Source organism: Panthera tigris, chromosome D3 (genome assembly GCF_018350195.1).
Source record: "Panthera tigris isolate Pti1 chromosome D3, P.tigris_Pti1_mat1.1, whole genome shotgun sequence".
NCBI classification, from domain to species: Eukaryota; Metazoa; Chordata; class Mammalia; order Carnivora; family Felidae; genus Panthera; species Panthera tigris.
In genome coordinates, this window is record NC_056671.1 from 20,168,500 (window position 1) to 20,185,900 (window position 17,401).

Here is a 17,401-nt window from a genome sequence, read left to right on the forward strand (position 1 = left end):
ACACAGTCAACAGTCTCTGCCTGGTCCCCTCCTCACGCTCCCCTCTGGCTCCTTGATCATCTATGCAGCACTGAGACATCATCACAGCACGTCAGATTCGGGGGTTTCCTGTCAGCCCCCCCCCCCAATGTTCCAGGTCCACCTCACTGCCTCACCCTTGTTCACTCTCCAGAAACATCTTATGTGTTGCTATTCATACTTCTTTGTCCTCTTTCTCTCCCAGGACATTTTCAGCAACATGAGGACGTAGATTGTCCCTAGCGCACTCACGCCGAGCCTAAGCCCAAGGGTCATGCCTGGCACATACTTGGTGTTCACCACAGGGTGTGCAGGGACGGATCTCTGTACAGTCGTCTATCCTGATCAGGAACACATGAAACCTGCCGGGGTCTGACCCAACGGGGACTCAATTCCCAGGATAGCCTGCCCCCAGGTGTGCAGTAAATCCTGCCCAACGGAAGAAAATCAGACAATGTTTTGCAGACTAGGGCTGGGTTTCCAGGCACAATTTGAGAGAACAAGGACACTATTTCTAGACGAAATTCCCTAGCCTTGTCTAAGACTCCACTTTTAGAAGAAACGAAGAAAGAAGCAGCTGTGTCGGCCAAGGGGTGTGAGCTTCACAGGAAGTCTATTGCTGAGGGGACAGCAGGTTTGGGTCTCCCTTCCCCACAGGCCTGGAGCAGTGTGTGAGCTTTGAGACTGTGGTCCCACACTGAGCAGTAATAATCAGCCTCATCCCCAGGCTTGAGCCTAGAGATGCTCAGGGAGGCCACGTTCCCTGACCTGGAGCCTGAGAGTCTGGACGGGATCCCCGCAGGCCGAGCACTGCTACCATAGATGACAACGTTGGGGACACTGCCTGGGAGCTGCTGGTACCAGGACACACCTCCAGCCCCAACATTGCTGCTGCTTCCAGTGCAGGAGGTGGTAACAGTCTTATTCACAGGCTAGGACACTGCAGATGTCTGAGTCACCACCGACTGGGCCCAGGACTCTGCAAGTCAGAAGAGAGACACGGGACGAGAGAGAGGGGTCAGTGGACAGGGCCCATACATGGTTCCACAGTCCTCTCGTCTCCAGCCCCAATCCCAGCCTCTAGCCACCTGTGCAGTGAGCCAGCAGTGTGAGTAGGAGAGGAGCCCAGGCCATGGTGGAGACCCCTGCTCAGCAGTGTGTCCTCAGTGTCCCTCAGCCAGGCTCCCAGAGTCTCTCTTATTGCCTCCAGCAGCCCAAGGGGAGGGAGAGACCCTTCATGCAAACCAGCCCCCTCCCCCTGGCTGGCCAGCCCCAGCCTGAACCCTGAAACTGACCCTTGTCTGGAAATCTCACCCCAGGAGGTGATGGAGCGAAAGCTATGGGGCCTGACCTGGGGCTCCCCAAGGGCCTGTGAGCACCCAGAGGCTAAGCCACAGTGAGAACCAGAGCCAGGTGGATTGATTTCTTAATTTCTCTTTCTGCGGATTCATTATCAGTGTATAGAAATGCAACAGAGTTCTGTACATTGATTTTGTATCCTGTGACTTTACTGAATTTATTTCTTGGTTCTGACAGTTTTTTGGTCGAATCTTTAGAATTTTATATATACAGGCATGCTGTTCGGAGAAGTTGGCTGCGTAGGAGGATGCTGGGCTCACCGTATCCTGCTGATCACTTAGATTCCACCCAAATCTGCTAAATAACCCATAAAACCACCAGAAGACTAGCAGAATGGACTCTCCAGAGTCAAGTGTACACAAGTGGTCCATGGAAGAGGGTAGGAAGGGTGGAGAGGTGGTGCGCATTACACGGACTGGTGGGAGGGATCCGGGGCAGAGGGGGGGCAGCGCGCCGGGCAAGGCAGAGCCCCCAAGTGTGGCTTGCAAAAGGGGAGGGGCCGGATTCCATGAGTTCGGACAGCCAGCGGGACTTGACATCTGGAATTATAAAAGTCAACAGCCCTGCTCGGGGAGCGGGAGGGCAAAAGGACACCGGGTGGGAGAGGTGTTGAGCTCCAGAAGACAGAGCTCAGCTCCCTGGGGAACAAGGGCGCTCTCCAGTGCCATCTCCCTCTCCCATCCCCGAGCCGAACTCCCAAAGGGAACCAGTTGCCATCACTGAACTTGCATGCACCGCACAAACACCCAACGCTGTGCTTCTGTAGATCCATCCCTTGGACGGGTCTGCCTGCTTCCCTCCTGGTGCTGCAGGGCCCTTCCCACAGGGGACCACCGACAGCAAACTGAGCTGAGCCTGCCCCTCCCTCCCTGGTGCACCTTGCGGATCCACCCTGGCTAATACGCCAGATCCCATACAAGCAGCACCGCAAGCCTGGCAGTGTGCAAGTAGCCCAGACAGGGGCCACACCACTCCACAGCGAGTCCTGCCCCAGGCAGAGGGGAAGATAAGGTACACACCAGTCTGACTGTGATGCCAGCGGTTGACTAGGAACAGACATCAGGTGTGACTGTGGCCCCGCCCACCAACACAAGTTACTCCAGACTGTACAGGGGAAGTGCCCTACAGTTCTGTGCCACCCCACAGACTATCCAAAATGACAAAATGGAAGAATTCTCCTCAAAAGAAACTCCAGGAAGGAGCGGCAGCTAACGAATTGATCAAAAACAATTTAAGCAATATCACGGAACATGAATTTAAAATAATAGTCATAAAATTAATCGCAGGGCTTGAGAAAAGGAAAGAGGACAGCAGAGAATCTATTGCTACAGATACCTTGGGACTAAGAAACAGTCATGAGGAGCTAAAAAATGCTATAAATGAGGTGCAAAATAAAATGCAGGCGACCACAGCCCAGATTGAAGAGACAGAGGAGAGAATAGGTGAGCTAGAAGATAAAATTATGGAAAAAGAGGAAGCTGAGAAAAAGAGAGATAAAAAAAATCCAGGAGTATGAGGGGAGAATTAGAGAACTAAGTGATGCAATGAAACATAACAATACACTACCCGTATAATAGGAATTCCAGAAGAGGAAGAGAGAGAGAAAGGGGCTGAAGGGGTACTTGAACAAAACATAGCTGAGAACTTCCCTGATCTGGGGAAGGAAAAAGGCATTGAAATCCAAGAGGCACAGAGAACTCCCTTCAGACGTAACTTGAATCGATCTTCTGCACGACGTATCATAGTGAAACTGGCAAAATACAAGGATAAAGACAAAATTCTGAAAGCAGCTAGGGATAAACACGCTCTAACATATAAAGGGAGACCAATAACACTTGTGACGGATCTATCTACTGAACCTTGGCAGGCCAGAAAGGAATGGCAGGAAATCTTCAATGTGATGAACAGAAAAATTATACACCTGAGAATCCTTTATCCAGCAAGTCTGTCATTCAGACTAGAAGGAGAGACAAAGGTCTTCCCAAACAAACAAAAGCTGAAGGAATTCATCACCACTAAACCAGCCCTACAAGAGATCCTAAAATTGAAATTGAAGAAGACACAAAGAAATGGAAAAACATTTATTTCGTGCTCATGGATTGGAAAAATAAATACTGTTAAAATGTCAATACTACCCAAAGTAATCTACAGATTCAATACAATCCTAATCAAAAACTGCACCAGCATTCTTTTCAAAGCTAGAATAATCCTAAAATTCGTATGGAACTACAAAAGATCCTGAATAGCCAAAGTAATATTGAAGAAGAAAACCAAAGCAGGAGGCATCACAATCCCAGACTTTAGCCTCTACTACAAAGCTACACTCATCAAGACAGTATGGTATTGGTGCAAAAACAGACACATAGATCAATGGAATAGAATAGAGAACCCAGAATTGGACCCACAAATTTATGGCCAACTAATCTTTGACATAGCAGGAAAGAGTATTCAATGGAAAAAAGACAGTCTTTTTAGCAATGGTGTTGGGAGAACTGGACAGCAACATGCAGAAGAATGAAACTAGACCACTTTCTTACACCATACACCAAAATAAACTCAAAATGGATGAAAGACCTAAATGTGACACAGGAAACCATCAAAACCCTAGAGGAGAAAGCAGGCAACAACCTCTTTTACCTCAGCCGCAGCAATTTCTTGCTTAACGCATCTCCAAAGGAAACGGAATTAAAAGCAAAAATGAACTATTGGGACCTCATCAAGATAAAAAGCTTCTGCACTGCAAAAGAAACAATCAGTAAAACTCGAAGGCAACCAATGGAATGGGAAAAGGTATTTGCAAATGACATATCAGATAAAGGGCTAGTATCCAAAACCTATAAAGAACTTGTCAAACTCCACACCCCAAAAACAAATAATCTAGTGAAAAAAATGGGCAGAAGACACGATTAGACACTTTTCCAAAGAAGACATCCAGATAGCCAACAGACATGAAATGATGCTCAACATCAGTCATCATCAGGGTTATACAAATCAAAGCCACACTGAGATACCACCTCGCACCAGTGAGAGTGGCTAAAATTAACAAATCAGGAAACTATAGATGCTGGCGAGGATGTGGGGAAATGGGAACCCTCTTGAACTGTTGGTGGGAATACAAACTGTTGCAGCTGCTCTCGAAAACAAAAAATTAAAAATAGAACTACCCTATGACCCAGCAATAGAACTGCTAGGAATTTACCCAAGGGATATAGAAGTTCTAAGTCATAGGAGCACATGTACTCCAATGTTTATAGCTGTGATTTCAACAATAGCCAAATTAGGGAAAGAGCCTAAATGTCCACCAAATGATGAATGGATAAAGAAGATGTGGTTTATATATACAATGGAATACTACTTGGCAATGAGAAAGAATGAAATCATGCCATTTGCAGTAACATGGATGGAACTGGAAGGTATTATGCTGAGTGAAATAAGTCAGTCAGAGAAGGACAGATATCATGTTTTCACTCATATGTGGATCTTGAGAAACTTAACAGAGGTCCATGGGAGAAGGGAAGGGGAAAAAATAGTTACAGTGAGGGAGGGTTTGCCTCTGTATTTAAGAGAACAAATTGAGAGTGGATGGGGGTGGGGGAGAGGGGAAAATGGGTGAAGGGTATTGAAGAGGGCACTTGCTGGAATGAGCCCTGGGTGGTGTATGTAAGCCAATTTGACAATAAATTATAGTAATAAAAAAACCCAAAACAAAAACCCAAAATCCTACAGGACAAAACAGGCAGCAACCTCTTTGACCTTGGCCACAGCAACTTCCTACTAGACATGTCTCTGGAGGCAATAAAAGCAAACATGAACTATTGGGACTTCAAGATAAAAAGCTTTTGCATGGTGAAGGAAACAATCGACAAAACTAAAAGGCAACCGACAGAATGGGAGAAGATATTTGCAAATGACATATCAGATAAAGGGTTAATATCCAAAATCTATAAAGAACTTATCAAACTCAACATCTCCCAAAAATAATCCAATGAAGAAATGGGCAGAAGACATAAATAGACAGTTTTCCAAAGAAGACATCCAGGTGGTTGACAGACACATGAAAAGATGCTCAACATCCCTCATCATCAGAGAAATACAAATCAAAACCACAATGAGATACCACCTCACAACTGTCAGAATGGCTAAATACAACAGGTGTTGGTGAGCATGTGTAGAAGGGGAACACTTTTGCACTGTTGGTGGGATTGCAGACTGATGCAGCCACTCTGGAAAACAGTAGGGAGACTCCTCAAAAAATTACAAATAGAGTTACCCTATGGCCCAGCAATTGCACTACTAAGTATTTATCCAAAAGATACAAAAACTGCTGATTTGAAGGGGCATATGCACCTTGGTGTTTATAGAAGAACTATCAACAATCAACAAAGTATGAAAAAAGCCCAGATGTCCATCGACTGATGAATGATTAAAGAAGATGTGGTATCTATATATACAATGGAATACTACTCAGCAATCACAAAGAATGAAATCTTGTCATTTACAACAATGTGAATGGAACCAGTGTGTATTATGTTAAGTGAGATAGAGAAAGACTGATTTCACTCATATGTGGAATTTAAGTAACAGAACAGATGAACATTGGGAAGGGAAGCAAAAATAAGATAAAACAGTGAGGGAAGAAAACCATAAAAGACTCTTAAATACATCATAAAAATTAAGAGTTGCTGGAGGAGAGGTATGTGGGGGGATGGGCTAAATGGCTGATGGGCGTTAGGAAGGGCAGTTGTTGGGATGAGCACTGTTATATGTAAGTGATGAATCACTGGGTTCTACCCCTGAAGCCAACACTACACTGCATGTTAACTAATTGAGTTTAAGTAAATAAAAAATTTTTAAAAGGTTGTTTGAGTTTTCCTTACAGGGAGACTAATGTTGCTGTATTATGAGAGTGTCCTGTTACATCCCATAACCCCCTGCACAGGTCCTGAGATTTGATGTCTGCATTTGTCATGAGACTAAAATGCTTTCAACCAAAACGTGTCTACTGTTCATGCTTCTCAGGCTGGGTTTTCACTTACCCTTTACAGTTACCCTGGGAATTCATTATTTATTCTGTCTCTCTGACATACATATGATTCATTTTCCTTTTTATTAGTCCAGATTTATAATTGTTCTCGGTATGAGGACCGGTATAAACCATTACACTGTACAAGGGCCCTCTGTCGTCTTAGAATTTCTCCATTTCTACATGAAAGGGCCTCCAGGATAAGGTACCCAACCCATATTTAGCCTTAATCATGTTTATTTGGTAAATGCCCTAGGGATTGACCTTAAAAAGAAAACAGCATTTTATATATTTCTTTTCTGTAATCTCAAGGCCTTCTATGAAATTGAAGAATGGGTTCATAGGCTCTGTTCTCTAAAATATTCATACACAATTGACCATCACTCCAACCAAAGAGTCAGGGGAAAACCAAAGAAAGAGAAAAGAATTCTGACACATGCAATTAAACCTTAGTGGTCTCACCTTAGCCAATTAGATCTGCAGCAATCTCATTTCAAATAAGGTTACATCCTGAAATATAAGATTTGGGGGAACTTTTTATCATATGAATTGGTAGAGACACAGTTTAACCCATAACAATTTATTCAGATTTTCTTAGTTTTTACCTAATGTTCTTCTTCTGTTCTAAGATCCAGTTCAAGGATTCTTTGTGATGTTTAGTCATGATGTTTCCTTAAGCTTCTCTTACTGTGAAACTTTCTTAGACTCTCCTTCTTTTTTGTACCTTTGTCCATACTTACTGAGTGGGGATTATGCCTGACATCCTTCAGGGCCAAGTATTTACACTTGTTCCTTGAAATATCTGCATGGGAATATGTCTCTTCTCCTTCCATTTATTCATTTATACAATCAGTTAACAATATGGATCATGGACAGATATTTTAGACTTTGAGTTTTAACCCCATACTATTACATTTATTTGGTTGCTCAAATCTTTCCAGTTTTGCCCAATGGGAGCCCTTTAATTTGGCTCATGAGGTCCTTGACACACCCTGTCATTGTGTGTGTGTGTGTGTGTGTGTGGGTGGGTGCGCACACACGCACACACACTTGCATGTATATGGTGGGTGTGCAATGATGTGCTTGTGTTTGTTTTGAAGGATTCTTCACTTTCTGACACTACAGTGTACTCTATGCTCATCCTGTGTAATTCCTGACTAGGAATTAAGCACTTCTCCAAAGAAGCCTACATCTCTTCCCTGGAGAACAGTATTAGAAAGCAGTATGTGGGAAAATGCATCTCATGGCTATGAGGCATCATTGCTTCCAGTCTTGTTCAGATGACAAAGGCATATATATGAGTACACTAACCCAACAATGTGCACATATTGGTGACTATTTCCATATTACACATGATTCCAAACTGCCGTCTCCAGCTCTAATCCATGACCACACACTTCACTTAAGTCTCTTCCCTTGGTTATAGCTGTGACTTTCCATTCTTAAAGTGAGCAATCTGGCCCCACCGCCACCACCATTTACTTGCTTGTTCCGTTCCAGTACATAGTGCAGCCAATTCAAAATAATCTACCTGTTCCCCCATGGGATACCACCTTATCTACTAGAGTTCAGAACTTGCATGCAGTTTCTTACATCTTTACATGTAGAGGCTCCACCCATTTTCAAAGTCACACAGCTCAGCAGCTTTCTCCCAACCCCTGCACTGAGGTGGGTTCACGCATTTGTCTTGGAAGTCAATAGAATTGTCACATTCTGCATTCCATCATGGGCCCCAACTCTCCTAAATTAGTTTTTTGCATGTGCACTCTAAGGTTCTGTCATGTGGCTGTACAGTTTTCAATGAGTTCTGGCAATGCCATAGTGTCATTTCAGTGTCATTATACTATCATATAGAATGATTGTATTGCTGGGAAACATTTTCCTCTCTTCATATGATCAACTTTTTTTCTACTTTCAGTCCCCCAGAAACCACAAATGTTTATACTCTCGAGAGTTTTGCCCTTTCCAGTATGTGCTATAACTCTAATCGTCCTGTGAGTCATATCCCATTTTATAAATGTACCACCTATTTGGTGGCATCTTAGTTGGTTCCAGGTTTGAGTGATTAGAGATAAACCTGGAAAAAACATCCATGTGCAGATTTCTGGTTGCTTTCAATTTTTAGTGTTTAGGAATGAAACTGCTATAGACGTTCACATGCAGTTTTTTTCCTATGGACAAAATTTTTTGGGTTTATTTTTATAATTTTGTAATTTTAAGTTGGCATCTATTTCTCAAATCAGGAACTAAGACAAAAACTAACCAGCACCATTTATAACCAATTGGGTAAAATATCATATGCAAACAAGACTGACTTTTTCTTCAAGAAGAGCATGGGTGTAACTGAGGTCCCATGATAAGTTCAGAGGCAAAATAAAATGTTTCATTTATTTAAAAAAAAAAAAAGAAAAAATAATATGATCCAGCCTAGAAGCAAAATACCCCAGAAAACAAAAAACAAAACAAAAACATCTGTTTCATGAAGACTCTTTGTCTAAGAATGGTCTGCTCAGAGTGAATTTGAGAACAGAAGGGAGAATGGTCTGCTCAGAGTGAATTTGAGAACAGAAGGGACAGGAAGAGTCTCAGTCACACGAGGTGTCGCTGGATGGACCTGGGCCCAGAGTATCAGCAAAGGAATAAGGAGCATCACAGGCCTAGCTGAGCAGGCGACTGCTGGTCTGTTCCCTCCCTTTACAGATGAGAAAGCAGGTTTTTGTCTCACTTCCCCACAGGCCTGGACCACTGTGCGAGCACTGCCACTGCTGTCCCACGATGAGCAGTAATAATCGGCCTCGTCCTCAGCCTGGAGCCCAGTGATGGTCAGGGTGCCTGTGTTGCCAGACCTGGAGCCGGAGAATCGATCTGGGACCCCGGAGGGTCGATTGTTATTACTATAGATGATGGTTTTGGGGGCCATTCCTGGGAATTGTTGGTGCCAGTTCACACCATAACCACCAATATCAGAGCTGCTTCCAGCGCAGGAGATGGTGACCCTCTGGCCCAGAGAACCAGACACTGAGGGCGGCTGAGTCAACCTAGACTGGGCCCAGGACACTGTAAAGGGGGAGAGACACAGAGAAGGTGATGCTGGTATAGAGACAGGAGGAAGAAGCAGGGCCCATTTTGTCCTCCCAGGAAAGTGTGTCCCTTTCCCCTGTCCCCACATCAGTCACCTGTGCAGTGAGCGAGGAGGATGAGGAGGAGAGGAGACCAGGCCATGGTGGAGGTTATTGCGGATCCTTCCTTCCTTCTGCAGGCCCACAGCTGAGCAGACCTCCCCTAATGTCTCCCTTCCCCTCTTGATCCTCGGAGAGAGGGAGGGCCCATCCATGCAAATGAGAACCTGAGCTCTAGATCCCTCACTGGGCGTGGTCAGGTCCCTGGGCCATCAGTGAGGTCACAGCTGTGAGCCCTGAGCAGAAAGCACAGGCAGTGCCAGGTGCCAGGTCCCAGCTCTGATCACCCCTGACTCCTCTGAAACTGGCCTTGAGCTCCCCCTAATGTCCAGACACAGACACACCATTGTGTGACATGGTGACCAGAGCTCATCAGAGACAGCTCTTGCCTCCTCACTGCTCTGTCCACTGGTTCCTGCATTAGGACCAAGTCAAGTGTCCCCTTATATGTCTTCCCATCACCTGAAGGCAGACTCTATGCTCTACTCAGATTCTTCAGGGTGAGTCTGTCCATGTCTCTCTTGGCTATTCATGGGTCTGGCCTGATGAAGTGTCTCTACACAAACTCTTCTTAGATCAGGTTCAAGTCCAAAGCACTGACAGGTCCCCATGGACACATGGCTTCTTTTGTGCAGGTCACTGCATCTTTCCTCTTATGTGATTCCTCCCTGGTTTCCAGGATTTCCTTCCTCTGAGGTTCCTGCAGCACTGAGGAGATGGGGAGAGATTCTCTCCAGGTTGTGCATAGAAGTCCTAGTGCCCATGCATAGAGGGGTTACTCACTGAACATCTTTGTAATCCATTATGATTTCCACCTGCTTAAAACAACAGTTCTGCATACATTGTGGGCAGTGATTCCCTCCTAGGATCTGTTCTCCCAGCGCACACACAGTCTGCAGGAGCCCTGCCATGTGAGGCTGTGTGTGGCACTGACCTCAGAGCACAAAGAACAAACCTGTAGGAAGTTCTAGGAGAAAATGAATAACAATTGCGGATGCTCTGACAAGGATCCGGTGACAGAGATTATGTATTAGTCACCACTTAGCCAAACCTGCATATAAATGGGTGTGTCCTTTTACATAAAATTCATCTCATTAAGATTGATTTAATTTTGATGCTGATGTCATTGAGAAGATGCAGGTAAAATCATTAGTGTATTTTTCCCAGGTCTGTGCTTACTCCAGAGAGAATATGGATGGAGATTGTGGTTAAAATCAAGGATGGAAAAACAATGGAATAGGAATGCCTTCTGTTTTCAGGTGAATAGGAGTCTATAAAATTTTACTAAAGTAGTTTGATTTTTTATTCATTTCTTCTTATTTTTTTTTTAGTCATGAGTTTTATTATCATGGGTCTGATTTAGCAGGATGGAAAGCCCAACATGGTATCCAGTGAAACCCTATAAGGGGCCTGTTCCTTTGAATCTCAGAGCCATCTCGGTGATGGAATTATTAAACACTGAGAGAGGTTCCAGGACAAAACTATTTGGGGTCAGAATTGTCTCTGGGGTGTGCAAAGTTGTATCCCTGTGCCTTGTGTCCAGCATATTCAAGACAGAGCAAGTACTCATTCATCCACCCATGACTAAAAGAATGAATTTCTGTTACCCAAGGCCACCTGGACCCAGAAGTTCCAGGTCATTCAAAGAACCCACATGTGAGTGGTGGAGAGGTGGAGATAAGGGGGACTGTGTCCCTGAGGTCACAAACCTTGTGGCTCTGGGTTGGAACAGTAGAGTTTGCTGTAAAAGTCCACCCTGTCTGGAGGTGTCGCTGAGGGAGTATCAGCCCAGCCCTGACAGCAGGGGGAGATTGTGTGTCACTTCCCTATGGCCTTGGCCTCATGACAGCAGCATTCAGGCTGCTGCTCTCGGAATCAATGTACCACACAGCCCCTCAGGTGCAGATTGGAGTCCAGAGATGGTTGTGGACTGAGCTTCCCATGGCGACAGAGACCTGCTATAGGTTTCCTGATATCGGCCTTGTCCCGGGAGAGCTGGTGTTTAGAGCACATCCTGGCTACCTGGTGACAGGACCCCAGTTACACTCACTATTCCTGGGGTTTTCTGCTAATGGGGATTCTGCCTCCCAGTTACTGAGATCCTGAGGATGGCTGGGTGAGCATAGGTTGTCCCTGACTTCTGGAGGGACAAAGAGGCCTAGAAACTGAAGAATCAAAAATAGTAGACACTCAGAGAGAGGGAAGATCCTTGTGTGTCTATGAGTGTGTGTGTGTGTGTGTGTGTGTGTGTGTTTCTGTGTGACCAAAAATGAGGCCAACTGGCCCTCAGTTCTTCTTGTGGCTTCCTCACACTGTGAAAGATGGTTCTCCATAAAAATCTATCCACAGGTGTCTCCTGGGATTGAGTAGGAGACAGAGATGGGCTAAAGCCTGTGATATAAGGGACAAGAGGAGAATGTTTCCATGGGGGATCTACTGTCCAGATAGTTCTTAAGAAAGAGATTCTGGGGCATAAGAAAAATGATTATGTATTCTGACGTTTGCAGGAAGTCTCTGGAAGAGAATCACACCCCCTGAAAGGCTAAGGGAGCCCTACTGTCATCTAGTTTTTAATAGTTCAACTATTATCACAACCAATTTTTTTCTTGACACCTTGGTGTCAAGGTGACCAGGCAGGAGGCAGGGGGGGAGAGATAGCACCCCCTCCTGTCCAGGGTGAAGGTGAGTGGGAGGGTTTTTGGAATAGGAAAGAAACTGCATTTTCTCTTTCCCTTTCCCTGCTGATTTCTTCACTTCCTTATACCCCTTGTCCCTCCTCACTTACATCAAGTCATGGGTCACCATTATCCCCATACTCCATCCCTCATCACCCACCAAGGATTAGTCTCCTCACCTCACTAGCCCCCTCCCCACGCCCATGGAATCCACCAGGATGCTTCTTCTCCCCCTAAATCTGCCAGCTGACTGTGGCTGCAGGTGCACACGCCACGCTGACGGCTCCCACTATGGATTTATGAAACTCCCTCCAGGGTGTCCCTAGTTCAGACACTCCATGACCTTTCATTTCTCACATTCCTTTCTGTAATCCATTGTTATGTCTTTCCCTGTCTGCAATACATAGTCAGATTTTCCTCAATTTCTTTGTAGTTAGAAAATATCTTCCATTCAGACTCCACACTGGAAAACAGAAAGTAGAAAGTAAGTTATATGGCATCACCTACTAACTGTTGATGTACTCAGCTGGTTTTCTCATTCAAGACCAAAAAAAACGTTCAATTTGTTTTTCCAATTTGCTTTCATATTTTTCAGGGAGTTTGCAATTATTTTTTAAAACAGATTGCACATGTCTCAAGATGTTTACTTGGCACGTTTACCTTTTTGGTAATACCATTAGAATCACTTTCATTATCTTTAATTTATGAAGAAGTATAATTCTTCTTTAAAATGATTAAAATAAGTAATACAAGTTTTATTTTATACATTTCTAATGGTTTTACTGAATTATTTTATCAGTAAAATATTTTTAAAGTACCCTGAACTCACTATGTAATATATTTCTTCTCTCAAATAAAAACCCTGGGGTCCCTGGTTTGCTCAGTCAGTTAAGCATCTGACCCTTGATTTCAGCTCAGGTCATGATCTCACAGTTCCTGGATCTGGTTCGGAGCTGACAGTGTGGAACCTGCTTGGGATTCTCTCTCTCCCTCAATCTCTGCCCCTCCCCCCTCAGAATAAATAAATAAAATTAAAAAAAAAACTCGACTCCTTCTCATTACACTTTACTTCTCATTTTAGTTAGATTCGTTTTGTATTAGTAAGAAATTGAAGAGAAATATTAAGTAGTATTGGCCATAGCAATATTCTTTGATAATTTTTACCCTTTATGTCAATGTTAGATATAAGATAAAAAATGAAATAAAAACATTTATTTTTTATCTGCATCCAATTTTCCAAGAAGTATTCTTTTTGTTAGTGTTTGTTTATATTAAAAATATGGAAAATTTCGGTGTTAAGGTAATATCCAGCTAATGGTAATATTCCTGTTAACAGTATGTGCCACAGCCGCCAACACTGATGTCATTGGTTCAGTGTGCAGGTGAGTCTGGTGATGATTCCAGGGATTCCGAGAGGGAGGGTGGCTGGGGCAGAGAATCTGCAAACACCGGCATATCAGAATGCAGAGAAGGGACAATTTGCAGCTGTTTGGAACCCGAGCCAAAGGCATTTGTCTCAGGCTAGGGGGCTTCCCTGAGGCCCTGAGGGCTGTCTCTACTTATGCAGTGACAGTGGAGCACGAGGAGGACAGGGGTCCAGACCATGGTGACACAGCCTCTTCTTAGGCCACAGAGCTGGGGCTGGGCTGCCTCTGGCTTCTTTTATCCCCTCCCCATGGAACTCACACAGGTGGGGCTTCTCATGCACATGTGACCCATCCCTGCCTCTCCTTGTATGCACACGCAGGGTCTGGAGCCTTTGGACAGGGAGCCTATCTGATGTTCCAGTTTTCCCCATGACTGGGCCTGGAGGAAGCAATTGTTGAGACCACACACAGGTCCATGTACAGGGGACTCAGCCAGGCTCAGAGAGGGCATGCCTGTCCAGTCCCCTTAGGAAGCCAGGGCCAGGCCCTGAGGCCTCCTGTCAGCTGGGACCCCTGTCCTACAGAAACCCCCAGACATGGTCTCACATCGCCCCCGCTGGTCTCCACGAGAACCCCTCCTTCGTTCCCTTTGTGCTCAAATCTCTTTTTCTCCTGCTTCCCTGATGCTTGTGTTCCCATCAAATGAGAGTGGCCTTCCAGGAAAGGACAGAGATGCCATGCTGGTGTGCTGTCCTTGATAATGCATCCTCTGTGGATGGGAGTCAAGGGGAAGGACACAGGCAGTCCTGACCCGGGAAAGCCTGTGAACTGCTGTGGAGCTGAGGACAAGACACAGGGAACAGAGAACAGAGGGGATCTGTCCCCGGGAGGGGCTCAGAGGAGGTGGGCTGACTCTGGGGGCAGAGTGTGGACAGGAGCTCACTTAGGGGACACACACCTTCACTGAGGAGGACACACATTGTGGAAATGTGAGGCCTTTCTGGAGCAGGACAGACAGGACTCAGCAAACCCTGATGCGGCTGCTGCAGGTGTGGGGATAGAATAGGACCTGGGCAGGGCAGGGACCACTACGGCGCCATCCTGTGACCTCCACTCCCTGTGCTGGGAGACTTTTAATACCAGCTATGCCTGTCATCAGTGCTGCTTATTAGAGATATAGCTCTGAGGGAAGTTCCAGGACAGAACTGGAGACAGGGATACCTGGAAGGGGACACTGGGCAGAGGGGCAGCTGGAGGAAGATGGCAGCAGAGGAAACAGGGAAGGGAGAAATGGCACAAGTCCCCGGATAGGGCATAGGGAGATGACTGACTGGACCCTGGACTATGGGAGAGGGAGGGATGGTCCAGAGTGTCAGGTGGATGGATCGTGATACTACAGAGATAGGGGTGCCCCGAATGTCACAGGTGAGGTCAGGTGGGAGAGCAGGTGGAGGGCAGGTGATGGGTCTGCTGTCCCTGTGTCACATTGAAACCATGATGTGAAGTGTGGAGAGGTGTAGAAATGTCACAGACAATCAAGGCTGCAGGAATGCCTTTCCTCCCCTATAGGAAGAATGCAGTTGTTACAGCAACTGCCTACGTGAGAGCTTTGTCTTCATCATTCATTCATCCATTCAATCACTCACTCATTCATTCTTTAAGCAAATATATATGGAATGTCCACATGTGTCAGACTGGAAGTATAATGGGGGCAAGGACAGGGTCTAGGTCACGGCGGCAGGAGGAACTGATGATTGAGCATGATGGCGATGGTTCCATGGCTACTCCAGGGTCTGAGGACTTCACTGTGTCCCCCAGAGGTGCTGAGGGCTAAGATGTGTGAGTCTCCCACGGAGTCTTCCCTCCCAGGCATGCAGCTTGGGGCAGAGGTAGTTGTCTCTGTGCCTGCAAGGACCTGCAGGTTTACAAGGCTCTCATTCCCTGAGACACCTCAGCTTTGACCTATTTGGGGTCCAGGTGCAAGAGGAGGCAAAGGGAGGAGGTCACAGTTCCAGTCCTGAGGACACCACCGTGCACTGAGCTCTGAAAACTTCAGACTCTGTGCTCCACTATTGATAGAATCCTGGTGGCACTGAAAACCTCTCCTTTCTCCCCATCAATGGTTTTGGGGAACAGACTGTTTTGTTCAGCCCCTGCAAGTGTTTTTTCCCTTTTTCTTTGTCTCCAGCTACTTTTGCGGGGGGACTGCTTTTCTTGCACGATCCTGATGCACTGCACTCCCCCCACCTCCTTCTCTTTCTCTTTCTGTCTTCCCTCAGCGAAAATGGCTCCGTACCCTCTGCAGATTTTCTCTCCCCCAGATGACCGCTCTGCATCGCATACCTGTACAGTTCTGTGGCTCAAGTTGCACAGATTGTTGCCTTAACCCTCAGATCAATTTCCTAAGTGTTCAAAATAGCTTGGTGCTGATGTAGCTGCATTTCAGGGATATGGCAAGCTCAGGGTCTCCATGCTGCTCTGCCATCCTAACTCCTCCTCCCCCAAATCAGGTTTTTATTTAGTCTTTTGAAGATGCATTTTTAAATGCTTACTTATTTTTGAGAGAGAGAGAGAAGAGAAGGGGAGGGGCAGAGAGAGACAGAGACACAGAATCTGAAGCAGGCTCCAGGCTCTGAGTGGTCAGGACAGAGGCTGATGAGGGGCTCGAACTCACGAGCTCTGAGATCATGACCTGAGCCGAAGTCAGACACTTAACCGATTGAGCCACCCAGGCGCTCCGACAATCAGGATTTTGATAAGAAAATAGAACAATCCACTTACTAACCTTTACATGAAAGTGGATAATACACAAATATGCAAAGGAGAAATGACACAGGACAAAAATCAAAAATGAAAAAAAATAATACTCTTAACCTCTCTTAATAATAAATAAAATCATACTTTACTAGGAAATAAAAATGGTTTCATTTAAAAAATAAACAAATTTCCAAAAATAAAAGCAGACCAATTTCCTTAGAAAAAGAATAGATAATTTATTAGGAACTTTTCCACAAAAAGGCATAAGATGTGATTAACTTCACAAAAAACCACTAGCAATCTTCAGAGATCATAATTTCATTTGCTTGCTTCGTATATATATATATATATATATATATGAAGCATATATATATATATGCATATAAGCATAACATATATGAAGCATATATATATATATATATATATAAATCATCAAAAAACAATGGAAAACTTAAATTCTTATGGAAAGAAATATACAGTGATACAAACACTTGGCACATAAAATACAGAAAAAGGAAAATTGTGGAATATTATGAAATATTGACATAAACATTCTAAATAAAATATCAATAGTGGGATACCCTTGTCAGACTAAAATAGTCATAGTATGACCACATGTGAGTTTTGCAAATATGGAGTGGGATTACATATGGGTGATTCCTCTAAGGTAAGACAACAAATGAGTAAATCAACAGATGAAAATCACGTGATCTCTCTGGACTGTGAAAAGTCATTTGCATAATTGAAAGCAAAGTTTTTAAAAATTATTTTATTTATTTTTTAAAATTTTCATCCAAGTTAGTTGGCATATAATGCAATAATGATTTCAGGAGTAGAATCCAGTGATTCATCTCCTACACATAACACCCATAGCTCAACCCAAGTGTCCTCCTTAATGCCCCCTTGCCCATTTAGCCCATCCCCCCAATAACAACCACTCCAGCAACCCTCAGTTTATTCTCTGTATTATAAGAGTCCCTTATGTTTTGTCCCCCTCCCTGTTTTTATATTATTTTTACTTCC

The 17,401-nt window shown here is 44.7% G+C and overlaps 3 protein-coding genes and 1 gene segment (V, D, J or C); all 4 read right to left on the bottom strand.

The window, feature by feature from the left end:
• The window catches only part of LOC102968706 (immunoglobulin lambda-1 light chain), a 718,086-nt gene that overhangs the window by 495,786 nt on the left and 204,899 nt on the right, over positions 1 to 17,401 (bottom strand). The window contains exons 1-2 of one of the 2 annotated variants that reach the window (XM_042962214.1): positions 9,577 to 9,637; positions 9,154 to 9,457 (exon numbers count right to left, since the gene is read on the bottom strand). The exons of the other annotated variant lie outside the window; for it this stretch is intronic. Of the exons in view, the coding sequence (XP_042818148.1) occupies positions 9,154 to 9,457; positions 9,577 to 9,622 (350 nt within the window). The 5' untranslated portion in view covers positions 9,623 to 9,637. Of the gene's footprint in view, positions 1 to 9,153; positions 9,458 to 9,576; positions 9,638 to 17,401 lie in introns of those variants that run through there. 2 annotated transcript variants of the gene reach the window in all.
• The window catches only part of LOC122232563, a 1,057,381-nt gene that overhangs the window by 477,777 nt on the left and 562,203 nt on the right, over positions 1 to 17,401 (bottom strand).
• LOC122232564 (immunoglobulin lambda-1 light chain-like) overlaps positions 1 to 17,401 on the bottom strand; it is a 586,739-nt gene that overhangs the window by 467,749 nt on the left and 101,589 nt on the right. The window lies entirely within an intron of this gene.
• The window catches only part of LOC102959445 (immunoglobulin lambda-1 light chain-like), a 480,152-nt gene that overhangs the window by 454,328 nt on the left and 8,423 nt on the right, over positions 1 to 17,401 (bottom strand). The window lies entirely within an intron of this gene.